General features: G+C 57.8%; 1 protein-coding gene across 2 annotated transcripts; it reads left to right on the top strand.

The window, feature by feature from the left end:
* The first annotated feature begins 1,103 nt into the window (after nucleotides 1-1,103).
* On the top strand, nucleotides 1,104-14,156 carry WNT6 (Wnt family member 6). 2 transcript variants are annotated; one of them, XM_014852567.3, is made up of 4 exons: nucleotides 1,104-1,520; nucleotides 10,936-11,156; nucleotides 11,344-11,678; nucleotides 13,326-14,156. In XM_014852567.3, exons 1-4 carry the CDS (start codon nucleotides 1,441-1,443, stop codon nucleotides 13,785-13,787), a joined length of 1,098 nt encoding a protein of 365 aa, XP_014708053.1. In that variant the 5' UTR covers nucleotides 1,104-1,440; the 3' UTR covers nucleotides 13,788-14,156. The 2 variants fall into 2 exon arrangements, with proteins under 2 accessions (XP_014708053.1, XP_044607419.1); XM_044751484.2 differs by lacking the exon at nucleotides 1,104-1,520 and adding an exon at nucleotides 10,569-10,696.
* The last annotated feature ends 6,095 nt before the right edge of the window (nucleotides 14,157-20,251 follow it).

Here is a 20,251-nt window from a genome sequence, read left to right as displayed (position 1 = left end):
CACACTTACTTGAGGTCCTCAATCTGTCCTCCCCACCCCAGGACACCCTTAAAGGTTGATGGCCACTCTAGATGGTGGTGGTAGAGAGACTGGCCCTTGCTGTGGAATGTCCCGCACCACCTGTCCCTCGACACCCCTGGGGCACGCGGGGCCGGAGGGGAGGAGCAGGGACTGCAGTGGCTGCCAGGCTGCTTAGCGTGATGAATGGAGCTGTCCCTCCTCCCCACGGGGCCTTTGATCTCCCCCGTGGGGAGGGGGCCAGGGGCATCAAAGACATTTTTGCGGCATTAGAGAATCAGATAAATGCCATCTCACCTGCAGCTGGCTCTCCCACCCCTTCTGGCCGGGCCAAGCCGGGGAAGAAACGTGAGGCAGGGACCCGCGGACACGCGAGGCCCGGCTGCGGGGCGTTCTGACCTCTCCCTCTCTGGCAAGTCTGCAACTTCAGCTCTATCGCTCGCTTACACGTGCGAGCGCTTGAGCGCAGGCCATCAAGAGGTTCCTCTTGCTGTCTAATCTCCTCTCCGCACCTCCCTCCCCCGGACGCGGGTTTGAAGAGGCGGGGTGGCTGGGGAGCGAGAGTGGAGGCCTAGGGCTTCCTCCTTTTGGCAAGGAAAGGCTGAGAAAGGAGCGTGCGGCGCGGAGGCGGGGCCCGGTAAGAGATGACCCCTCCAGAGACGGCCCGTTGGGCCATCGAGTTCGACACCCAACCCCGGAGCACCCAGCGCCCCCCGGCCGACTTCCTCTCCTGGCCCCCGCTCCAGCATCTCCCTCCGCACCGCCCCCCCCCCCCCACCCAAACTCCCTCATTCCTGGGAAGTTTTCTCTCTTTACAGTCAACAAACCTGTCAAACGTCTCCCTTCCAGCCCGTCCCCCATTCCTCAGCTCCTCTTCCTTCCCGCTCTTACCCTTCTCCACCCTACTTCCCCGCCCCTCCTTGCCCCCGACTCCGGGCGGCGGCGGGGGGCTCCCAGTCCGCGAGAGGCGAGGTGAGGGGGCGAGGCAGGCGGGTCCCGCAGCCACGAGCGCTCTCGGGCCCCGCCCCGGGACCTCGCTCCCGCCCTCCGCCGAGCTCCGCGCCCGCCGCCCCGGGGCGCACGGCTCCCTCCCCAGAGTCCCGCCGCCTGACTGTCGCAACTGCCACCCCCACGGCCCCCCTGCCCCTCGCCCCCGCTCCCTCCCACCCCCGCCCCCGGCTCTGATTTCTTCTCCCGAGCGAGCTCGGCAGGAGACACAGGCGCTGGCTGCCCCGTCCGCTCTCCGCCTCCGCCGCGCCCTCCTCGCCCGGGATGGGCCCCCCCGCCACCGCCGCCGGAGCCATCGCCTCCCGGCCGCCGCTGCCGTCGCCCCGCGCGCCCTGAAGCCTGGGCCCGCGCGTGCACCGGTTGGCCCCGCAGTCTCGCCCACTGCCCGCACCGGCCGGCCGTAGAGCGGTCACGATGCTGCCGCCCGCGCCCTCCCGCCTCGGGCTGCTGCTGCTGCTGCTCCTGTGTCCGGCGCACGTCGGCGGACTGTGGTGGTGAGTGCTGCACCAGGCTGACCCGGCGCGGCTCCGGACGCTCGAGGGTGGGGACCTCGGGACCCATCGCGGGGCTCCGAACCGCGCTCCACTGCCTCTGAGCTCTACCTGCGCGCGGAGCCCAGCCTCAGGGCAGCTGGAGAGGTGCCAGGAAGGTGCGTGCCGCTCTCCTGCCGGCCTCCGCCAGGGGCACTTCTGATCCGCCACTTAGACGTTCCTAACCCCCCACCCCACCTCGCACATCCTAGCGTATTTCCTCCTCCCGTGTCCCACACCCCCCACCCCACCTTCCCCAGGTTATGCGCTCCATCCAGGTCACCAAGGAATTGGCGGGTGGGTAGGAGAGAGCTACCACGGAGAGAGGGGGTAAGATCGGTAGTCTGAGATCCGAAGAAAAGAGTGTGTGATGGGGGCTCTGCATTTAGGGGAGACAGGCTGGACTTGGGGAAAAGAGAGGAGCAAGGTGGGAAGTACAGGCGAGGCAGGGTCAAACGGCTGCCTCTTCCTCGCCCCACTTTACCCACCAGCTTCTCTCTGGGCTCCTTCAGAGTGGGCAGTAGTGGGCAGGAAAGGGGGAGACTGAGTCAGGACCTTGACTTTCTCTACTTCCTCCTCCCCAAGCAAAGAGGAGGAAAGCCAGGAAAGGGACCCAGACGCCCGGCCCTTCCAGATTTGGGGGTCGTGGATGAGAAGACGTGCAGCTCAGGAGGTCCTGGGAACCGGGGAGAGTCCTAGCGGAAGGGAGAGAGGCCGGGCCAGCAGAGGGATGGGGACGTCTTCCCAGACCTGGCCTCCAGACCTGGCCCAGCTGGAGCAGACACCTAGGCAGCGAAGGTTGCGAGAACTTTGAGTCTTGGGGAGTGGACAGGGGCTGAGAAGGTTGGGTGCCCGCTCAGAGATCCGAATCCCGTAGCCTTTTTTTTCTTTCCTTCCCAGTCTCCAGAACAGCAAAGACCCGCCCGGAATACCTCAGTGTTTAGAGAGGAGGGACTTGGACAATACCGCTGATGAGTCAGCCAATCCTAAGAGGGCAGGGGCTTGTCTATTTGCATATCTCCATGTCATTGGCTGGATTGCTTTACCCCCGGTCCTCCCCCACCGCCGGATTTGGAAGGAGGCGTGGCGCAGGCAGAGCCCTCTCTTCTAGAGGATCCAGAGCAGGATGCCCACACAGGGAGCTGCTGGCCGCGGTCCCTCTCCCATGATGCGGGAGAGACGTCCCTCGGGAGTGTCATTGAGGGGGCAAATTGAGGATGACCCAGGTCCTGGCTAGGGAACATGCATCTTTTGATCCTGACTTAGCATAAAGCAGTAGCGGCTTTGAAATAGACAGACCTGAGATCTAATCTCGGCCATTTGTTAAGTCTGTGACCTTGGGCAAGTCAATTCTCCCTGCTCCCCAACGTCTCAACTGTAAAATAAGCAAACAGCCCCCCTACTTGGCAGGCTACATAGGAGGATTAGGAGGGATGACCTACAAAATGACCTGACGTTGGAAGGTGCTCCAAAGATTTAAATCCCCTCCTCCACACCCCATGTTCTCCTGGCTGGAGTCCCCACGTGTGAAAAGGGGGATTAATTTAAATTTAAAATCCAGGGCCCCAAGCAAAACTTTTTAAAGGGCTCTCTCTTGTTCCCCAAACACACATTTCCTAACTTTGCCCTTTCTCAAGTATGGGGACAGGGGTCTCTCCCTGGTGGTTGTCGCTTTCCCTTCCTTCCCACTCCGTTTGTCCAAATCATTCTCATCCCTTCAGTTAAAAATACCACTTCCACCATGAAGCTGTCCCTCTGTCTTTCCTCCCTTGCCTTCTCTGTGCTCCCACTGCACCCCATGCATTGGGAAACTATGCCAGTTACCACAATTTACTGACAACCCTCTCCTCTTGGCTCTCTCTTCCCTGCTCCTGGAAGGGACAGCCTTTGTCTTTAGGGCCCTGGGCTAAATGTGCAGGGGATAGTTTTGTGGAGTGTTGCTGAATTGCTTGATTCAGCTTTCTGGGGTTTGTATCTGTGGGGGTTCCTTTGTTCAGGAGGGGCTGCTGGGTGGGAGCCAAGCCAGAGGGAGAGAGACCTGGTCCCTTGGAGACTGACCCTGAAGCTGGGAAGCAGGGAGTGGGGGAGGAGGTAAGGAGGGCAGGTGTGGGAGAACACAGAGGCCTTCATGGCCACAGCTGCAGGGCGAGGCGGGTGAAGAGTGAGGGGCTAGGGTGATAAGGTGGACTGCCTGGCTCAGATCCTTCTCAGAGAGACCCTGCCTCTCCCCGCTGCCTTGGCCACCCCCCCCCTTCTGTCTGTGTCTGACACTTCATTCCTCTGGTCTGAGCCCAGATTCCCTTTCTCAGGATCTCTGAATCTGCTTGGTTACACTCGTGTCCCCACCTCACCCCTTCCCTCCATCATTGGGAGTGGGCTGGTGGGCCAGACCCAGCATCCCAGGTAGCCTGAGGCTCCTGCCACTCATCCCACCATCACCACCCCCCAACCCCGCAGCTTCATTTTGGCTAAGAGCTTTTTCAGACCAGGAGCCTCCGGGCTGTTCTCTGATGTCTAGGACCGCTTGCTGGCTCTCTTTTCCCTGCTTCTCAGAAAATGCTGGCCAGGCCAGAGCTCCAGCGGGAGGGAAGCAGCTGGACCCACAGCAGCTCACTGCAGCCCACTCTGACATTCCAGCAGCAGCCAGGCTGGGAGCAGAGAGGACCCCAGGAACTCTGAGTGGCTTGACAGTACTGGTTAGGAAAGCAGGGTCCTGGAGGGGAGTGGTCCAGGCCCTGGAATAGGCTCATGGACCTGGCTCCATGTGCCAGAGAAATTTCCTTTCCACCTTCTTCCCCCTCCTCCTTCTTCCCAATGCAATGCATGCTTTCTAAACTCTGCCTCTGGCCTCTCTGTCTGTCTCTCTCCTGTCTGTAACCATATCTTTGTGAATCGCAGAATCCCAGATTCCAGGACATTGGCCAGGCTCCCTTGAGGTCATTTTGTCCAGCCCACTGCCTCCGGGCCACCCAGTCTATGCTCTGGACCTGACAGGTACCGTATTGAGAGTGAGCACAGAAGGAGAGGCTATGGCTTCCTGGTCACCAGCTCCCACCCCTCCCACCCTTCTCCAGAAAGTTCTTCTCAATGTTCCACCCATCTTTATTTATACCTTCAATCAATGGATGTAGAAAATAGCCCACTCTCACAGAATAGCCAAATCAATCTCCCTTCTCTCTTCCTCTTTCCTCTGTTTCATATTTTCTATGAACGAAACGAGCCCTCCCCTTGTTCCACTAGGAAAAACACCACCCAGTCTTACTCCCTTCCCCCATCTCATCTTGCAGCCTCATCTCTGGCCCCACAGGGAGGCAGGGAAAGGACCCCAGCTTCTTCCTGATACCCAGGTTTGCAGCTGTGACCCCCACCGCAGGCAGGGCCTGGCCACCCTCTCCCATCCCGGCTTCATCTGAGGCCTCTGACCCCTCATGGGCAGTCCTGTTCCTGGCCCCCGCCAGGCTCAGGGTGGGGTGGGGATGGGGGTAGGGTGGCCATCCAGTCCCCCCCACCTCCAGCCCTCCCGCCTTGGCAGCTTCCCCTGGAGGGAGACAATGAGGCTGTGAGCAGAAAAGGGCAGGGGCAAAGGAGGCTGGCTTGATCTGGCCAGAGCATGCCCTGAGCCCACCAGAGTCCTGGCATGGTGACACTTCCTGGGGGGGGCAGCCCCCTCCTGCCCCGTTCTCATCAGAAGCCAGGAGTTGGTGGGGGGAGGTCAGCGGGAGGTTTGATCACCAGGGCCCAGCAAGGGGGATTCCAGAATGTGTACTTTGAGGGAGAAACACAGCTGTGGAGTAGAAGAGGCGAGGGCGGGGCACTCAGGCTGGCAGCAGGGCGCCCCGCCAGCCAGAGCAGGAGGCGCCTGGGGAACACAGAAGCCTGTCCCTGGAGACTGGGGCCAGTACCCTCTAGCCTGCCTCCTTCCTGCCTGGGGTGGGGTGGGGAGAGACCTTGGGTGCTTCCCCGGCCTGACTGAGGAGGAGCTGAAGGAAGGAAAGGTCCTCTCCCTTTTCCCACCTGGCTTCTTTGGCTGGTTCCTCCAGCTCTGAGCCCTCCGTTCAATCCAAAAATTAGATCCAGAAAGGTCTTCGAGATCCTCCGGCCCAATCTTCTCACTTATGGTGAGAAGTCCAGCAAAAGCCAGGGACAGAAGGTGACTTGCCTGAGGCCACCCAGAGTGCAGTTAGCTGGGGGCTAGGGCTGGGAGTCCAGCTTCTGCTGAGTACCTCATCCTTGTGTGCAGTAGGGGGTGGGGGTCAGGAAGCGGGTACAGGGCCTTCCACAGGCCCCCTCTGCTCCCCCATCCCCACCCTCACTTGGGTGTTCCCCACCTGAGCATGGGAGAGCAGAAGGCACATGACAGATTCTCCTCAGGACATCCAGTGGATGGTCAATGTGTCTACTCCTTTGCTCCCACGGCTCTGACCAATAAGAAGCCCTCTCGTATGGTGGGATCTGTCAGGGAAGGGCAAGTCCCTGCCTCTCCCCAGAGCAATGAGAAGGACAGAAGTGTAAGGAGCTGGGAAGGGCAGTGTCCAAGACTGGGCAGGAGGCACCAACTGGGGCTGGGGGCAGGGGGGAGCGGTGGAATGGGGTGGCTGGTGGGCGGTGGGGAAGCAGGGGTTAATGGAACCGGGCATCACTGGCTTTGATGTGGCGGTTGGGGTGGGGGCAGGGACTGGGGGAGGGGGAGCAGTAATTACCGAGTTAGGCAGAGCAGGACAGGACAGGCTGGCGGGCACAGGCCCGGGCCCAGCCGCCTCAGCAGCCGTCAGGCAACATTTTTCTGCCCCTTCTCCACCACCCACCTCCCCCCACCCCCGTGCAGCCCCCACCCACAGCCCCAGGGCTCAGGGCTCCCTCTGCTGGCTCCTGGGAGGTGGGGGTCAGACTAAGGACCCTGGGGATCAATGTGGGGAAATAGAGGGGGCTGGCTATGAGACCTTTTAGAGGAGGCTGGGCATCCAAGGGGTCTGTGATCCCCTTGGCCTCAATCATCCCTCCAGGAGTGCTTGCTGGGGAAGAAGATGGTCATGGAAGGTGCTTCTGGTCCATAGGCAGGGCTGATAGGGGAGGAGGAGACATAGGGATCCAGGCTGAGAAGTAAGGGCAGAGAGTTGGAGAAAAGAATGTTCTCAGGAACCCACCAACACCATCTGTACTCCGCCTGTTTGCCCCGCGCTGTGCAGGCCCAGGAGAAGGATACGGCTGTGAAGGGGAAGACGAAAAACACTTGTGCAAGCCACTCTCTGGACAGGCTCTTTTCATATGTAACCCGAGAAGGAGGCAGGTATTATTATTTACTTCCATCCTACTGCGGAGGAGACTGAGCCTCAGAAGGTTAAGTTCCATCATTCATTCCCCCAATCCTAAGGGTCGACCTCACGTGCTGGAGACCCAGCATCTCAGAACCAGCAGATAGCAGAGCCCAGATCCACAGTCCCATGGGCCTCCAAGCCCGAGCGTGCTCTGCTGACGACACTATGCTTCTTCGTGAGATCTTCATCTTTGATGAGTTTTCTAATTGGAGAGATAAGACAAGAAAATATCACAAAATAATTACATCACTGGCAGGAGAACAAGTGTCCCCCAAATGAGATGAGTGACACCTGGAGTGAGGCAGCAGGGGGAGGTCAGCCAGGCTCCTTAGGGCAAGTGGAATCCCAGGTGAGCTTCAAGAGACGCTGGGGGGGATTTTGATAACTTAGGGGTTGGCTTAGGGGTTGGCTCTGAGTCCAGAAACGTAGTGATGTAATCTGGGATGGATGCAGAGCTCACCAGCCCTGGTAGGAGTGAGGGCCGTGTGGAGGATGGCGTGTGAGGCCACCTGAGGTCTTCCGATACCACATGTGGCCATATCCCTCCAGCCTCTTTGGTTTCTAAAAGATTCCCCTAACTTTCTTGCAATAAGGATTCCTCTACTGAGTGGCCAGGGTCGGCCACCTCCCTTCTCATATCGCTCACCCGTATACTGGGGGTAAAGTGGGTGGAGTGAACTAATTGGTCACTGGCATTCTCTTTGGCCTTCTAAATCTAGGGGTGGAAAGGTAGGTTAGGCCAGAACCCGGGGCCTCCAGGGCCTAGATCTACGGATGTTGCCAGTAGGATCTGTCTGGCCCCTGATGCCACCTCACTCCACTACTGATTCTACCAACCAAGGTCCCTTCCTGGGAGGAAAATCTTGGCACAGGCCAAGCCAGTTAGGATGGCCAGCCCTAGGCTTGTCCATTCTTGTCTGCATACTGATTTCCTTTGGGGCTAGCCTCCTTTTTTCTATGCCCAGGAATAGCTATTTGATTAGGATCTCTGATCCAACATATTATATATTATATATTTCCTACCACCACTGCGCTCCAGCCCGCAAAACATGCTGATGCTCCCAAATGGGCACATCTTCTCTGGGCTGATCCCAGGCCAGTGCTGACTCAGAGGCCCCAAAAGCAGAGTTCATTCCCTAAGGAAGCAGATGGGAAGGAAGCAGGGTACAGGAAGAGGGGAGATGGGGGAGTTATTTCTTGATGCGGAGTCAAGTATTAAAGTTAGAGGGGATGTGTGAGCCTCTCATGCTAACTCTTCATTTTTCTGAAGCCCAGAGAGGAAACTGACTTGCCCAGAGTGGCTCAGCTCACTCAGTCGACAGAGACCAAAGCTTGGAAGTGAGGCGGTGTTTTACCCAATGCCTCCCTGCCACTCCCCCTCTGGAGTTTCCTTTCCTGGGACTCGAGGATGGGAGCGAGGACAGGAGGGCAGGGAGCAAGCTGGTCTCTTGGGATTCTGGCTGCAATACTGCCCATCCCTCCTCCTGACCAACTCGTAAACAAATCTAGTTCCCAGGCAGCCAGCCAGCTTGAGGAGCCAGACCCAGACCAGGACCTGGCTCTGGGGCAGCCCCTCAACCCTGAGAAGGGCTGGCTCCACCTCCTGAAGGGCCGTGCCCTAATCCCTCCTCTATCTCTAGCCCCTGGGAAGCAGACAAGGGAGGTCGATGGTTTCGCCTTTCGCCCGTGGGTACCCCCACCCTCTCCTCCTTTTCTAGGGCAGTAGAGGGAGAGAAGAGGGATGGGGCAGAGTAACCTTGAGAAGATAAGGCCAGTCAACCTTGGGAAAGTAGGGAGTTAGCTGAGGGCAGGGTTGGGGAGGGGAGACTGGGGAACTTAGCAGCATAGCATAGCGGGGGTGGAAAAGATGAGTTTGCAGAGCCCTAAGCTCCTGGGCGGTGGAGCCACGGACATGCAGGTGGCAGGGGCGGCGCTGGACAGCTGTGGGGAGGCCTGGTTCCCTGCCTCTGAATCCAGTGGGGAAAAGAAAAGAATCGAGGAAGCTAATTAGGAGTCATGAGTCACCTGTAGACTGGGGCCTGGGCTCAAGTGAGGACCTTCTCCTTAAATGACTCGTTCATCCATTCACTCAAAAACACGTGTTAAATGGTATTCATTGTAGTACGATGGTAATTGTTCATAATATGCAAATTTCCCTAATTGGGGGGAAATATGAATTAAGCACCTAATAATCTGCCATGGGAGGCAAAAGAAAATGGCAGTCCTAACTCTCAAGGCACTCAAGGTCTTACCTACCGACACTGCACAACCAAACTGGAAGCTGCCCCGAATCCTTTTCGTAATGAAGTGGGATAAGCGGATGGAGAGGGGCCAGATAAATAGATAGACAGTGAATGACTTTTGAAGGTCACTGGGCCACTGGGAGCCATCTTGGGCTGACCTACCCTTGGCCCAGTCCCCACTGCTCCATCTGTCACTTCTCCAGGATTGGGAAGGGATGGGGCTGGACCTTCCCAGGAGACACTTCCAGTGATTGGCAGGTCCTAAGCACGGAGGAAGGAAGGTCTGGACTATAAGCCTCTCCACTGAGGAGAGAACCTTGGCTCCTGGACTACTCGGTAGGGATGACGACCATGACCTGTTAGGGTGGGGGGCTGTGTGTGGTAGGAGACCTTAAAGGACTCAGCTTACACATCTTCCTGCAACTGCCTCTTCCAGCATCTCACTCCTTGGTGTTGAGAAGTTCTACCTTAAGACCTAAATTCCTCTTGCTGCTCTTTAAGCACGTTGCATCTCATGGTTGTGGGGCCAGAACATGCCTGGGCAGCTTGTACTTGTGGAGCCAATGGGGACAGTGGGGTGGATGTGTACCAAAGCCAAACTGAAAAGTAGGCCACTTTGACCTGTGGCACACATCTGCCACCATTTTCTTCTGCATTTTCTATCTCCTGCTGCCATTTCTCCCCTCCCAGAGTCTTTTTCTGCCCTCTGCTGAAAGGTTTTTGAGTGGTCTCAAATTACCCTTGGCTCCCATTCATTCCTACAACACAGGGATCCTAGCCAAGCGTTTGAATGAGAGCAATCTGATTACAGGGGTTCCACGCAGATGTGAATACCCAGCTGACTTTACCTGCAGGGGTCTGGTATATGGAAACCAAACGGCAGCTCTCTCCTCAGGTGGAATGAAGGCCGGAAATGGAGGGATTTCTGAAAGTGGGTGGAACTTCCTGTGAGGTCTTTATTCACCAAGCCAAACAGCACCCCCTTCCCCAGTCAGCTGTGTCATCCCAGGGCACAGCGCTTGGCTTGCTACTGTCCTGCTCTGGAAAGGTCACAGACCCTGGAGCAGAAGAGTCAGTGTCACCTACTTGACAACAATGCTCCAGACACTCAATCCCCAGCCCCTTGCTCCTGCTCTCCAGTTCAGGGAAACAGAGGATGTCAGGGTGGGAGGGCCCACCTTAGAGACCAAAGCCCAGCCGGATTTTACAGACAGACAAACTTGGGCTATAGAGAGGGTGTGTGTGTGACTTTCCTCAGAACCTCCATTCCCTCGTCACTCTACCATCCCGTGGCTATCTAGATCCCCAGGATGGCCCCTGCCTTTCTAGCAACACTTATTAAGCTGACACATATCCAGTTTGTCGTCCACTGAGACCAGATCCTTCTCTGATAGTACCTACTTCTCTTTGCTATCTCTTTATGATACACACTTTCTTTTCTTTGATAGCCTTCTTTATTTCCCTTCTGTTAATTTCTTCCTTGTCTCCCTTTGGGCCAGGCCTGTTGAATTTTAACCTCGGCCTACCTGGTGCCAGCTGCCTTCACCTTGAGTCAAATTCGCATAGGAAATTATTAGTGAAGGTATGCACAGAAGGGTAATACTGAATCCTTGCTCGACATCAATTTCAGTCTAGAATCTAGTTAAGAGGGAACACAGGCATGGAAGAGAACCAGACAGGACAATCTCAATCTCAGTTGGTGGGGGTGGGGTGGGGAGGAGGCGCGTGCCAGCTCCTGGCTGTGGGGTGAACAGAGCTCGTCTCCCTCCCCTCACCCCAAACCCTTTGGGTTATACCCTCCTTCTGTTCTTTGCTCCCCAGGGCCGTGGGCAGCCCCTTGGTCATGGACCCTACCAGCATCTGCAGGAAGGCACGGCGGCTGGCAGGTCGGCAGGCTGAGTTGTGCCAGGCCGAGCCAGAAGTGGTGGCTGAGCTGGCCCGGGGCGCCCGACTAGGGGTGCGAGAGTGCCAGTTCCAGTTTCGGTTCCGCCGCTGGAACTGCTCCAGCCACAGCAAGGCCTTCGGGCGCATCCTGCAGCAGGGTCAGTGCGGGGAGGGGAGCTGGGGGACCAGAGAAGAGGGTGGGCGTTTGGGGATGCTTTTCCACAGGTCTCTGGGCACCCTGCCCTGACCTTGTCTCCCAGCCCCAGGTCACACTGCCTCGCCCACCGCAGTCCCCCAGGAGCCAGCTTTGGTCCTGCCGGCTGACTGCTCTCCCTGCCCTCGCAGACATCCGGGAGACGGCCTTCGTGTTCGCCATAACGGCGGCGGGTGCCAGCCACGCGGTCACGCAGGCCTGCTCCATGGGCGAGCTGCTGCAATGCGGCTGCCAGGCGCCCCGGGGGCGCGCCCCACCCCGCCCCCCTGGCCTGCCAGGCACCCCGGGGCCCCCTGGCCCTGCGGGCTCCCCGGATGGCAGCGCCGCCTGGGAGTGGGGAGGCTGCGGCGACGACGTGGACTTCGGGGATGAGAAGTCGAGGCTCTTTATGGATGCGCGGCACAAGCGGGGACGCGGAGACATCCGTGCATTGGTGCAGCTTCACAACAACGAGGCAGGCCGGCTGGTGGGTATGCGCAGGAATGTGTAAGAGTGTGGAAATGTGTGTGTGGAAACGCGTGTGAGTGTGCAAGTGTGGGAATGTGTGAGTTGGTGTGAGTGGATGTGGGAGAGAGGTATGTGTGTTGGAGTGAGTGAGTGAAAATGTGTGAGGAAGTGAGGTGTGTATGTGTAGGAGTACGTTAATGGGTGTGCAACCAGGAGGTGGGAGGGGACCACTTAGGAAGATTGGCTCCAGGGGTGGACTGGCATGTGGGAGGTGAGGTGGCCAGCATAGAAGAGGGAGTCATTTGGGCCTGGGAGGGCCCAAGGCTGGTGGTCCAGTGGGTAGGGTGGGGAGGGGACACTCAGAGCAGAGGACTCAGGCCCTTTAGGGACCCCAGGTAGGGAGGGCATCCCTCTGAGACAGGACAGGTGCGACAAAGCTGGGGGTGGGTGGAGCTCCGGCTGCCAGGGCAGGGCAGAGGAGGGAGCCAAAGGCTGGGATGGAAGAAAGGAGAGAAGCTGGGGCAAAGGTTTGGGCTCTGGAGGTAGGGGAGCCAGGAGAAGTGAGAGAGGCCTGGAAAGGGGAAGAACAGGCCCAAGGGGCAAAGAGCTTGGAAGGGAGTGAAGGACACAGAGTAGATCCTGGGAGAGGAAGGGGGGGCCAGGCAGAGGCCAGGAGAGCCGTGACAAAACCTGGGCACTTTGCTGGCTGCCCAGCAACCCCAGAGCAGGCCCTGCCCAGAACCTGCAGCTTGCCCCTTTTCTCTGCAATGAGGACCCTAGGAGCTCCTGTTTAGGGACAAAAAGCTGTCCCATGAGATGCTTCCAGGAGGCGGTGGAGGGAAGGAGAGGGGCCCTGCAGGGGGAGGGAAACACACAAGTCTGCAGATCAGGTTGGCCCCTGAACTCTGAGCTTCCTGAGATGATCTTCCTGGGTCATCGGACCCCATAAATCTCTGGTCACGTTGTGATTCTTAGACCCCTGCTTCAGACCCAAGTACCAAATAAGGGGCAGGGTTCCTGGGTTCTGGTTCTCGGAAGCGGGTCACCAGGGGCCCTCCTGCACCCTATGCCTCAGTTCTGGAGTGCTCCAGCGACACCCACATACACATCCTGTGTCCTGTAGGGTTCGGGCCTGAGGCATCGGGCAGGGGGGTGTGAGGGACCGGAGAGGAATGTCCGGACAGGCCCACATACCTGTTGGAGAGGATTGGGGAGGAGTGGTGGAGACAGACGCCCAGGCGGCCAGTTCTGCGTCTCTGCTTAGCGCTGCCTGGGGCCGTGAGGGGCAGGAAAGAGGGGGCCGGGTTGGCAAGAGGAATGGGGCGCGACAGCTGCCACCTCCCCCACTCCTCCAGGGAGACTCTCACCCTTGCCTTCCATTTTCCTTTCTCCCCCATCCCCTGGCTTTGTATCCGGGAATCTCTGCACCACATACTGTCCCCCACTCCCCATTTCTCCCACTCCTCCACCCTTATCATTCTTATTCCTCCTCGGGGCTGTGGCTGCCTTGATTTACTCCTTCCCACCTTGTGCTCTCCTTTTTTCTGGTCTGCTCTTTCCCCTCTTCTGTCCACCGTCCCCATCTTATTTTCTGATGGTCCTCTGGGGCTTTCCGCGCCCTGCGTCCCCCATCTGTCCCCATACGCTGCTCCTCTGCTCCCCGCAGGCTGTGCGGAGCCATACGCGCACCGAGTGCAAGTGCCACGGGCTGTCGGGCTCGTGCGCGCTGCGCACCTGCTGGCAGAAGCTGCCCCCGTTCCGCGAGGTGGGCGCGCGGCTGCTCGAGCGCTTCCACGGTGCCTCGCGTGTCATGGGCACCAACGACGGCAAGGCTCTGCTGCCCGCCGTCCGCACTCTCAAGCCGCCGGGCCGCGCCGACCTGCTCTACGCCGCCGACTCGCCCGACTTCTGCGCCCCCAACCGGCGCACCGGCTCGCCCGGCACGCGCGGCCGCGCCTGCAACAGCAGTGCCCCGGACCTCAGCGGCTGCGACCTGCTGTGCTGCGGCCGCGGGCACCGCCAGGAGAGTGTGCAGCTCGAGGAGAACTGCCTGTGTCGCTTCCACTGGTGCTGCGTAGTGCAGTGCCACCGCTGCCGCGTGCACAAGGAGCTCAGCCTCTGCCTCTGACCCGCCGCGCGGCTCTCCAAACGGCGCGCGCCGCCGCCTCTCGGCACCTGCGGGACCTCTGGTCTCCAGCAGGGGACGCTGCCCCGGCCCAGCTTCCCCTTGCGAAAGTCCCTCTCCCGGGCCTCTGTAAACTGTGAGGCAGGGGGGCTTGAGATACACGCCCCTCTTTGAAGGCCCAGGGCATGGGAGGGGTCCCCGAGAGGCGTTCTGGGGGCTCTTGAGGGAGACTATACTGCCCCTGTGTTTCCTTGGCCCTCAGATGGAAACCAAAGAGCCAGTCTCTAGGCCTCTGGATGCCGGATGCCTCAGAACTGCTGGCCACGGGGTGGGTGGGTAAGTTTAGTATCAATAAAGATATTTAAACCAAAAGGACTGGGCCCACAGTTTTGGAGGGGCTCTGGTCTCCTGCGGGCTGCCATGGGGCCAGGCTCTGGAAAGAGTGTGTGAAGGAAGATGGTTTTGATAGAACTAGCATCTCAGGGGTCATCATCTGGAGTCCTTATCTCCCCCCCCCCCCAACTAGATCCAGCTTTCCTGACAACCTTAGTAAAGAGTGCCAAATCTCTCCCTTGGCATTCTTGTTCACTCTTGTCACACATCTCGGGCCTGGATCTGCAAGCTGGGGAAGAACTAGCAATCCTCCTTTAAAGGAGCAGACTGAAAGCGGCCAGGGAGAGAAGACGAGAAGTCTCTGGACGTGTACTCAGCTCTCAGTTCACCCCTCATCTCAATTCTGGGGGAGTGTGACACCATCTGCTCTTCTGTGTCTGTGACCCCTGGAGAATTTGAGGGGGTAGACTTTTAGGGCCACCCAAGCCCATAGGATTAAAGTCCTTTATTAACTATAGAATGTGATGAAAATATGTTCTTAGTAACATCAGACTTTGTTACCACTGAAACTAACTTTGCCCCCATTAACATTGAAAAGGCTGCCCAGAACAGCATTTCTAATCACACTTGGAGGAAGACCATGCAGAGTTGTCCCAAGGTTTGTCTTGGCACCTAACCACAGTTCCTTCCTTCTGGTTCTTTCTCGGGAAGCTGATGGTGAGGATGAAGGGACAGAGAGGAAGAGTTTGGGGTTCTAGGTTCTCCAGAGCTGAACATCATGTTACCATCCTCCTCCAAAGAGAATGGGGGAAGGTGTGGCCCCACGGCTGGGTCTCAGAGCCCCCAGTCCTCCCACAGTCTACATCCTGCAGTGGGGAATGCCTCCCCATCAGGCATGGAGGGCAAGGCATCAGCTTTGGATTCAGGAGCTCTGGGTTTGAAGCTGGTGCTACTGCTTAGAGGTTTACAGTATAGGTGGTGTGAGCCTCATTTTTTTAATCTATACAATGGGAATATCATTCCGTTTCAGTTATCCATTGCTGCATAGCAAACAACCCCAAACTACTTCTCATGAGTCCTTCAGCTCAGGAATTTGTCAGAATTCAGCTTGGTGGTTCTGCTCCTTATGGCAGAACTGTTGCCTATGGTCACTCACTGGGCTGCATTCTTCTGGGGGCTGGGCTGGGCTGGACAGGCCAAGGGGCTTCATTCATATGTCTAGTGCCTCAGTTTCTCCGGTGGCCTCCTTCTCTCCACGCGGCTAGCTTGGACCTCCTCACAGTGTGGTGGCCTCAGGGTAGTTGGACTTCTCACATAAGGCTGGCTTTCAAAATAGACTGTGCCAAACCTGAAGGCAGAAGCTGCAAGTCTCTTCTTCAGGTCCAGCCCTGGAAGTTACACGGCATCACTGTCACTCCCCATGGGTTGACACAAGTCACAGAACCACCCAAAATTCAAGGGAGGGGGAAATAGACTCCACCGCTCAGCAGGAGAGTGGCAAAGAATTTGTAGCCATCATAAACATCCCGCATCCTCATAGAATGGTGGGGAGGACTTTTTTAAGCTATGAGAAGATGCAATAATTTATGTTTAATAAATGGTGGCTACTGTGAGAAGGGGGAGAGAGCTGATGATTTGCAGGTGTTGGGCAGGCCCTGATTGCAAATGAAGGTACCCAACTCAAACTAAGTTAGGTCGAAGGAATTAATTAACGCTATTATACCTGGGAAATCCAGGGCTAAGTCTTAATTCAGGCACAGCTGAACCCAGGGACTCAAATCACGCCATAGGTCTCTTTCTCTCTCTCTCTCATCTCCTTCCCTCCCCGCTCCTCGATCTATTGTTTCTGTGTATCTCTGCCTCTCTTTTCATACAGACTTCATTCTCTCCTGCTGCAGATAGACTTTCTCTATGTAGCAGCCCTATGCTTACATTCTTAGAGCTGGTGATCCAAAAAAGAATGGCCTTTCCAGCAGAAGTCCTAAGGAAGACCCTGGTTGGGTCAGCTTGGGTCACTTGCCTGAACCAGTAACAGTGTCCAGGGAGATGTACGACCATGCCTGGGATTTGTCACCTGCCTAAGACCGCAGGGGATGGGGGCAAGGGAGGAGAGCAGACTTCTTCAAATGAAACGAGGAAGGAGGATGTGACAGACTTGGCTTCCAGTGCATCTGTCCTGCCCCCCACAATCCCCCTGCATCCACCTCTATGACCTAGCCTCAGGGATCATGTCAGAGCCCCAGAGTGAGGCTTGTATGGAGAGGGGGTTCCAGGCTGCAGTGGGAAGGAAGTGGCATTTGGGTTTTCCTTCCTGCCTCCTCCTGGCTCCCTCAGGTCACATGCCTGAGCTTCAGGGAAGTGTCATGGAGAATTTGGACTCAGAACCTCTCGATCCAAGGGGGCTTGGCTAACTTAGTGGGGGGGGGTGCTTTTAACTGGCATCGCGGGCCACATGGAGGAGAAATGAAGATCCCTAAGGGAGGGTTTATAGTCACATCTTTGCTGTCCCCACAGCTCTGCGCTGGGTACAAGATTTAAAAAAAAAAAACTTCTGCATTTCTCCCAGGGACCACCAGAGGGCGCACAGAGTCCAGCTTCCTATTAATAGGATTGACAGGACCTGCAAGACATCTGGCGAACTGAGAGAGTGGTGGGCTGGAGAGGGTGGGATGAAAGGAAGCAGGGAGACCCGGGTGGACAGTTTGGGGCAGGCTGCTAGGGTTCCAGACTGTCTGGGACCTCTGGGCTGGCCCACACCTAGGCTGTGATGCCTGCCTCCTAGTCTCTACTACCAGCTCCTGGGGGTGTGGGATACGGTGGGTGATGCTGGATATATTCTCCCATGATGCCAGAGACAGAAACTGAGGCAGTGGCATGAACTGACACCACTCCAAGCAGGTTAAAAGGATTTCAGAAGAAGTCGTATGATACGGTGAAAAAAGGCCTAGTTTGCAAGCTTGACCTTGGTCAAGTCAGTTAATCTCTCTGAGCCTGTTTCCCCATCATGAAATGGGGGTGCCTGACAGCTTTTTAGTATATTGTAAGAGCGCATTGCAATCTGTAAACTGCCAGGCATATGGTGGTGGTCCGTCTTCTGCGGCAAAGTCCATCAGGAGTCTGGGAGCTGCCTTCTGTGAAGGGTCAGAGTGATGACGGCCAGAACACCCCTCTTGACCATTATCCTGGCCCTCATCAAGCTCCAGGATGGCTCTGCACTCCTGCACTGCTGCCTGGGAAGGGGGCTGGAAGCAGAGCTCTGAACTGTCCCCTCCCAGCCTGCCCCCCTTGCTCACCCAGCTGCTCAGCCCCAGGCAGTCTAAGCTATCAAGGTCCCCCGCTGGCTGAGTGGTGGGGCACATATGGAACTGGGGAGAGGGGGGAAGAGCACAGAGGCGCCCCAGATGTGTGCGTGACCACATCAGGAACAGCCGGAACTCAAGCAGATGGGTGGGGAGCCTGGCTGGAAGGCCCAGGATCAGCCTGAGGCTGAGGGCTCCGGAAGCATTTCTCCTTCCCTTGGATGACCAAACATATTAGGAGTTCGGGAGGCTGAAGCCCCACGCTATGCCCCCTTACCTTGCTGAGGGGTGCTGGTCCCTGAGACCTGGACAATAGGACAAAGCTCCCTTATCAGTCTGGGCTCCCTCCCTCTCTCCTGGGCTGGGCTGGGGCTGTGAGGGTCCCACCTGTTCTCACCCTGGTGACTCCCCCAGCCCTCCCTGCCCTGCAACGTCCTCCAGAGCTGCCACAGCTGGAACCATTCTCCAAGCAGCCTTTCATCCTCGGTGCTCCCCCCACCTCCAGTGGCCCCTGTAATTGTGGTCTCAGGCGGCGGCTGCGGGGGCTGGGGCTGGGCTGAGGGCCAGAGCCCAGGGCAGGGCCAGGGCGGGGCCTGGGGGCTGCTGATAGGGGCTTGCCCATGGCATGGGTCATATGGGGCTGGGCCTCATCTCTACCCATGCCAAGGCCCTGTGCCTGTGTCACCTCCCTGGGCTGAGGAGAAGTGCCCCAGACTTGGGCACTCCTGGACCCTCAAGACAGCAGGCCAGACCACGCCTGAGTGCAAGCAAATCTTGGGAATCGTTATTTGCTTCCTGGGGTTTTCAAAGAAAGGGTCTTCTCTCTCTCTCCTTTACACCTCTACATTTCATGAACAGTGGAGGGTGGGGGAACAAAGGGACCCTCCCTCATGAGAGGGAGGCCAAAGGAAAATAGCCCAGCCGCTCAACCAGATCAGCAGCATTTCCCAAATGCAGTCCTCATGAAAATCACCTGGGACACTGGTGGGAAATGCAGAGCCCCAGGCCTTTCAGCTGTGTGGGGCCCGGAATCAGTGTTTCCCACATGGCCTACCGAGCACGGGAACTGCTGCTGCGTGCACTAGATGAGGAGGAAGGGGGTCCGTGACCTGGGTTACGAACCATTCCCTGTGTCACGTTGGGCCTGTCTCTAATCCTTTCTGGGTCTCAGTTTCCCCAAGAGCTAAGGGGAACATGACTCCCCAGCCCAGCTTGTCCTTGCTGATGCCCTCTCCACCCAGGCTCATGCCTCCTTCCTGTGATGAGTCTGGTCCTGCCCTGTCCCTCCGCATACCCTTCCTAAACTCTAGTCCCAAGGTGTCCCTGGCCCTACAGCACAGTGGGAAGAGTGGGGAGGGCAGGGGGTGGCTGGGGTCAAATAAGGCTCTGGCTGACGCAGACTGCTTCCTGCCCCCGGCTGTTTTCCTCCTGTCCGGCCAGACTGCTCCCCCCACTCCCCACCCCCACCCCCAGCAGCCTCAAGCCCTTAATTCCTGGCAGCTGCGGTGGCTGCCGGCAGAGATGGGGGAAAGGAGGGGGACTATGCCGTCAGCCTGCTGTTGCTCAGGCAGCCCCCACCACCTGACAGTCTGGGGACAAGGAAGGCCCCACCCTGCTCCCCCAGTTCCCCAGGGATGGGTAATTCCAGGAATGGGCCCCTTTTGTCTCTGAGCCCAGAGGCTCGGGGAGTTTTGTCCTTAAACCAGGAGGGGCTCTCCTCAGAGAGAGGTGGCAGTGAGGGTGGGAGGGAGGCGTGTATATAGAGGGGGAGACCTGTGCCCATTTTACAGAGGAGGATGCTAAGGCCACAGGGGGAGTAGGATTCACTATCAGGGCCCAAGTTAAAATCAGAAACAGAAGCCAGAGCCTCTGTCCCCTAACCCTCCAGCTCTCAGGCCCTTGCTGGGGTCCAGCACACTGCCCACAGACTGAGGCGGGCCTGGGGTTCGGCTGGGGCAGGGGGACAGAAAGGGAGCCTAGAGAGGCATGGGCCTGAGCCAGGAGGCTGGTGTTGGGGAGTTCCCAGTGGACCAAGTACAGGTGGCAGGGCCCAGGCAAGCCCTGGAGCATCCGCAGGAGGTCCAGAGCAAGTGGTATTCGGAGTTGGGCTCTGCTGTTGTGCTCAGAGAACTCGGTTCAGTTCCAGCTCTTTTGCTAACTTGCTGTGTCACCTTGAGTAAGTCATGACCTTCTCTGAGCCTCAATATTTTCTTGTGAAGTAAAAGGGGGCAAAATAAGATGACCTCAAAGCACAGTTTTAGGATTAAAAGATCCTCTAATCCTTTCTCCCAGAATATGCCACCCCACCGTGCTTTCTCCCAGACAAGCATTTCCTGGAGTCCCAGCACGTCTACCTTCATAGGCTCACTGACGATGAGGTGGGCCTCACTAACCTCCTTCCACAAAGGGCCAGAGGGTGGCACCTGTTTAAGGTCACACTGCAAAGGAGAGCAAGATTCAGAGGCTGGCAAAGCTCTTTGCAGGACCCCACACCTGTCTTACCAGCCAAGCCCGGGAAGTCCCTTCTGAGGTGGGGGAGGCGAGCAGAGGGGCCAACCCCTCCCCTGAGCCCCTGCAGGTGTGTATATTGGGGGGGACGGCTCCCCAGCAGCTGCGTCTCAGCCAGGCACACACACCTCGCAGTAATACAAATCGTCCCACACAGACCAGCGATCCCAGCGCACTGGCACCTCCCCGTGCACGCGCGCACAGACCCCCACACCTCTCCTTCCCCCGCCCTCCGCGCGGCCGCCCCCACCCCGAGTCCAGAGCGGACGCAGTGGCCTCGGGATGCGTCCACGCCTCCACACCCCCCGCGTCGTGACGTCACGTGGG

Source organism: Equus asinus, chromosome 19 (assembly GCF_041296235.1).
Source record: "Equus asinus isolate D_3611 breed Donkey chromosome 19, EquAss-T2T_v2, whole genome shotgun sequence".
NCBI lineage: Eukaryota > Metazoa > Chordata > Mammalia > Perissodactyla > Equidae > Equus > Equus asinus.
The sequence above is the reverse complement of the archived record's forward strand: the minus strand, read 5'-3'. Positions and strand labels throughout refer to the sequence as shown.

What these genes read in the sequence shown, in the direction of transcription:
- WNT6 (XM_014852567.3), top strand. Translation starts at nt 1,441, where the DNA reads ATGCTGCCGCCCGCGCCCTCCCGCCTCGGGCTGCTGCTGCTGCTGCTC. An exon ending in CGGGCGCATCCTGCAGCAGG is followed by an intron (nt 11,157 to 11,343) that starts GTCAGTGCGGGG and finishes CTGCCCTCGCAG; the next exon opens with ACATCCGGGAGACGGCCTTC. An exon ending in ACAACGAGGCAGGCCGGCTG is followed by an intron (nt 11,679 to 13,325) that starts GTGGGTATGCGC and finishes TGCTCCCCGCAG; the next exon opens with GCTGTGCGGAGCCATACGCG.